The sequence below is a fragment of the Sinocyclocheilus rhinocerous genome, unplaced genomic scaffold (genome assembly GCF_001515625.1).
Source record: "Sinocyclocheilus rhinocerous isolate Xijiao unplaced genomic scaffold, SAMN03320098_v1.1 scaffold718, whole genome shotgun sequence".
In the NCBI taxonomy this organism is placed as follows: domain Eukaryota; kingdom Metazoa; phylum Chordata; class Actinopteri; order Cypriniformes; family Cyprinidae; genus Sinocyclocheilus; species Sinocyclocheilus rhinocerous.
This window is the reverse complement of record NW_015650007.1, coordinates 97,564-101,853: the sequence shown is the minus strand read 5'-3', so window position 1 is coordinate 101,853 and position 4,290 is coordinate 97,564. Positions and strand designations below refer to the sequence as shown.

General features: G+C 38.9%; 1 protein-coding gene across 1 annotated transcript; it reads right to left on the bottom strand.

Moving 5' to 3' along the window:
* Positions 1 to 240: 240 nt before the first annotated feature.
* LOC107711290 (uncharacterized) lies at positions 241 to 1,419 on the bottom strand. The gene has a single exon (XM_016516264.1). It carries the CDS (start codon positions 898 to 900, stop codon positions 241 to 243), a length of 660 nt encoding a protein of 219 aa, XP_016371750.1. The 5' UTR covers positions 901 to 1,419.
* Between the last annotated feature and the right edge of the window lie 2,871 nt (positions 1,420 to 4,290).

Below are 4,290 nucleotides of genomic sequence, written 5' to 3'. Positions count from 1 at the left end.
TCATGACTATTTTACATAGGCCTATATACTGTGTGTGTGTGTGTGTGTAAAAATGTCTGCAAATTAAATAATAATAATAATAATAATAATAATAAAGATAAGCATTTTGCTTGAGATTAAATCAACTGTTTTGTAAAAATCGGTATAAAACTTCTTCAAAAGCATATTGAAGTAAAGTCAAGACAGAAATGGCATTTCCAAGAACTTTAAACTAGATTGCTATCGTGTGATCAGACATCCTTATCTGTCACTGACCCATAAACAACACAACAGAGAAACGTGAAGGGCGCACCTGTACCAATCCAGCCCCTTCTCGTAGTTCCTGTCAAAGAAGTGCGGCTCATTCCCAACGGCTCGCACATCTGGATGAACCCGCAAAGCTTCCAGCAGAGCCCTTGTCCCCCCTTTCTTCACTCCGATTATAATGGCTTGGGGCAATTTTTTAACCCCGTAATCCGAGGTGCAGTTCACCGCTCTCCGAAGCTCGCTGTCCGTGGTGCTGAATTCCGGGGGCTCTCCAGCAGCGGCGGCGGCAGCGGCGGCGGAGCGCGTCGTAGCCGCCTGAGCTCGCACCCATCCCGCCGTCCTCTCGTCGATCCCCACGCTATTTCTAACGCTCGAGACGGCGATGGTTTGCTCTGTGGCCGTCCTCTCGACGAACTCCTCGTCGAGGTAGACCTGGGAAGAGGTCGAGTAAAGTTTCTCCCTCAGCGTAACAAAAGTTGTCTCCTCTGTCACGAGCCTCCCCTGATAGACGTAGTTCTCCTGGAACTGGAAGGAGTTGTAACAGCTCATCAAGCTATAGAACAGATAGGTGACAGAAAGGGACAGGGTGAACATGAATAAGATCTTCCGGGGCACTTTAGAAGTAAAAACCGAAGTGCTGGACCAAAATGCCATCTCTGATAGCAGCGACCCTCTCAGAGAAGTGGCCAGACATTTTTCCACCCCAAGTCTCGCATGGACACTCAACAACAATAATCTGTCACCATAAACACCGCGAACATCTGAAAGTGCGAGGAGGATCCCGCGCTCTCCACGCGCGCTTCGCTTGAGGAAAACGGATCGTTAAAATTCCAGAAGAACGTCTCGAGTATCGATTTCTTATTCCGACGCTGACAGCCTTTGTCACAATTGATCGGATTGAACTTGCAGATGAGAACGGCTGCGGTCGGGCGTCCTTCCAAACGAGCAGCCCTCTCGGTTGTAGACTGAGGGTGTTGATGCTGATGGAAGTCTTGGCATCTTAGAAGAAAAGGGGCAAAGAAATAGCAAAGTCTCTTAAGTGGCGTGCAGGGCACGTCTGCACTCGATACCGCTTCTGGAGTGCAATTTTGACTGTCCTTCACACCGCTGATTTCAAGTGGCAATCGGCGCAAACACTGGATCTTAATCCGAACGAGGTGCTGATGCTGTATCACGCAGTCATCCTCCCACTGCTAATCCACTAACTTTGAGCGCTGGAGAGTGAGCAGCCTCGCCATAAATATTCATTGACTGCTCTCAGTGGCTGAGAGTGCAGCGAGCAGTCGTAACGCGTCGCGTTGATTGGTAGACGTGATGTGCGCATCAGCCGTGGGCTCATCCAAAAACCAGAAAAGTACTACAGTAAGAAACTGCTGCTACGTCTACCGCTTTCTACAAGAGGACAGGGGAGGAAAGCATTAGACACGCTTGTAATATGATCAGAAGAAACAAAAATACATTTATATACAACCATATTTATTTAAAAACAAATAGATAAATAAAAATAAATGATAAAAAAACACAATAGAATGCATTTTATTGAATAAAAATATTTGATGCTAACGGATTAATATCGATATACTGATTTATAATACTGATGTTTATTTTATTATATCATTGAAATATATTCTAATAATATTACAAATAAATATAATAAAACTCTGCATAAACTAATATATAATAATAGTATATTTATAGTATATATTATATATTTATTGTATAAATAACTTTTTATGGCTTTAATTATTGAATTTGTTTTTCAAATGCACTAAAACTTATTTAATTTTATGTATAATCAAAGTTTCTGATTAAGAAAATATTTTCTGATCAAGAAAATAGAGTTGAAAGTATAGAATGCAGAAATTTTGGTGGTGCACTGAAAAAAATGCAGAAATAATTAGAAGAAAAAAAACGGCAAGTAGCACGTTCAAAACGTGATTTTCTTTTAAAACACAACAATTATCTTTTTTTTTTTTTTTAGAGCTTACATTTACAACCACATCTTTCTGTTACAGTGCAGTGGGTGTTTGTCACTCTCATACAACCTGCAAAGCCTGCAGTACCAGCAGCAGTGAAAGCAATACTGATAAGAGGAATATTACAGCAGCTCATTATATGAATATATTTCTTCCTTTGATTATATCTGATATCACATTTATATTGTTATGACTCCATTTTTATGACAGAAGCACTAACTTTGGTCTATACAGAGCAGCTCATGCCTGCTCTCTACTGGCCTGAGAAACGCAGGACTAATCAATGCAACAACAGCACTGGGCAAACAGTGGTGATCCTTCATGACAGGTACCTTAATGCACATTACAGCACATTAATGCACCGATTGCAGGAGTGACTGTATAGATGAGGAATGATTGAATGGGTGGATGCACGCATTTCTGGAATTCAGCAGTGTTCTTGTGGTATGTATGCTGAATAATTCAACAATGGAAATGTCTTTATATGTTGTTTTCCCTCTTCCACAGAGTTCCCTAAATAGAAGCATTAAAGCACTATATACAGTGAAAATGCTCAAAATGTTAATTTATACACTTATTATCACAAGTTATGGATCTTTTTCGCTACTGAATATGATCCAAGGATAAGACATATGTCTTTTAGGGAAACAAACAGATGACTTGTGAGCTGAACGATGTGTCCCCTTCCTTTAGATCCCTCCATTCATCACGCCCCTCATGTTCTACAGCTTCCAGCACAGAGCATCCGTTAAAAGTAAGCATTTCATTTTCCTGATAAATTTGAGTTCCTGCAAGCTTCTCATAGTTGGTTTTTGGAGGTTGTTTAAAATCAAGAACGATGTTTGAGCTCTGTATACTGTAAGCCTGCACATTTAAATAGGTTTTAAACTAAGTGAACTGTACAATGAGTAGGGGAAAAAAAAACAATTTTAACTGTTAAACACTGTAAAAATACTACAGTAAAACCTGGTAACTGGTTAACAGTAAGTTCCCTTACTGTATATGGGGGAAAACCGTAATAGATCCAACCTTACATATAAGGTACGTTAAATGTACCATTTTTGGAAGTAAAAGGAACCAGTCATCTAATTATTTATAGTAAAAAAATAAAAAAAACCTGTAACCCGACATTCTTCCCTGGGTGAAACTTCACATTTGATGGTATACCATTTACATAATTTTCTCATACGTTTTTCTTAATAGTTTTTGTTAGCAGTTATGCATAATAGGGTTTTATGCTATGGCTTATTTTGTTGTTTATTGCATTATTTTACAGAAAATGCAGCAGTAATTTTATGTTAAAGGTACAAAACCGATTTTAACAGCAGTAGTTTTTTTATTACAGTTTTAAACTGTAAAATGTACTGGCTTTTCTGCAAATACAGTATATGTTAACATTTTACTATATTCAACCACTGCTGCAATTTCTTTCTGTAAAAACAACAGGAGTTTATTTTTAATTGTATTTTTTTTTACAGTGTATAAACACTGAAACACCTACACCTCGGTATAGTATCAGTATAGGTTAGTCACAAATCTGTATGCCATGTGAAAAAAAATGAACAAACAAAACAGATTAGGCATTTTAAGAGTGTTTATACTATAACTGACACATGCCAGCACTGGAGCTCCTCAAAGATACCAAACTTCACATTCATTACAGCACCTACACTGTAAGAAAACATCATGTTGTGCTGGCTTTTGCTGCAGCTAGCTCCTCTTCCATAGGGCACCCACCTATCTAGATGTGGCAGTGCTGCTGTTCTCACTCTCCAATGTTGAAATGAGCTCTCAAACTTAGGTACAAATGCTCACTGGAAATACAGCTCCACACACTGTAGGAGACGCAATTCTTTGATCAAAAATTTGGATGCATATTTTTTTTGAAGTTGCTTTTAAAGATAGCACCTGCCTAGAAGCTACAAGAAAATGTAATGTAGAGTTCACAGTGAAGGAAAACTCATTTTTAAATATCCATGGATATTTAAAAGATCGGCTGGCAGTTGGACTATAAGCTTCTGGCATGCAGTCCAAAGGGAAAGCCTGTGAAATCTGCCAAAAATGCTTG

Coding starts and splice junctions, on each gene's coding strand:
- LOC107711290 (XM_016516264.1), bottom strand. CDS start 900: ATGGCATTTTGGTCCAGCACTTCGGTTTTTACTTCTAAAGTGCCCCGG.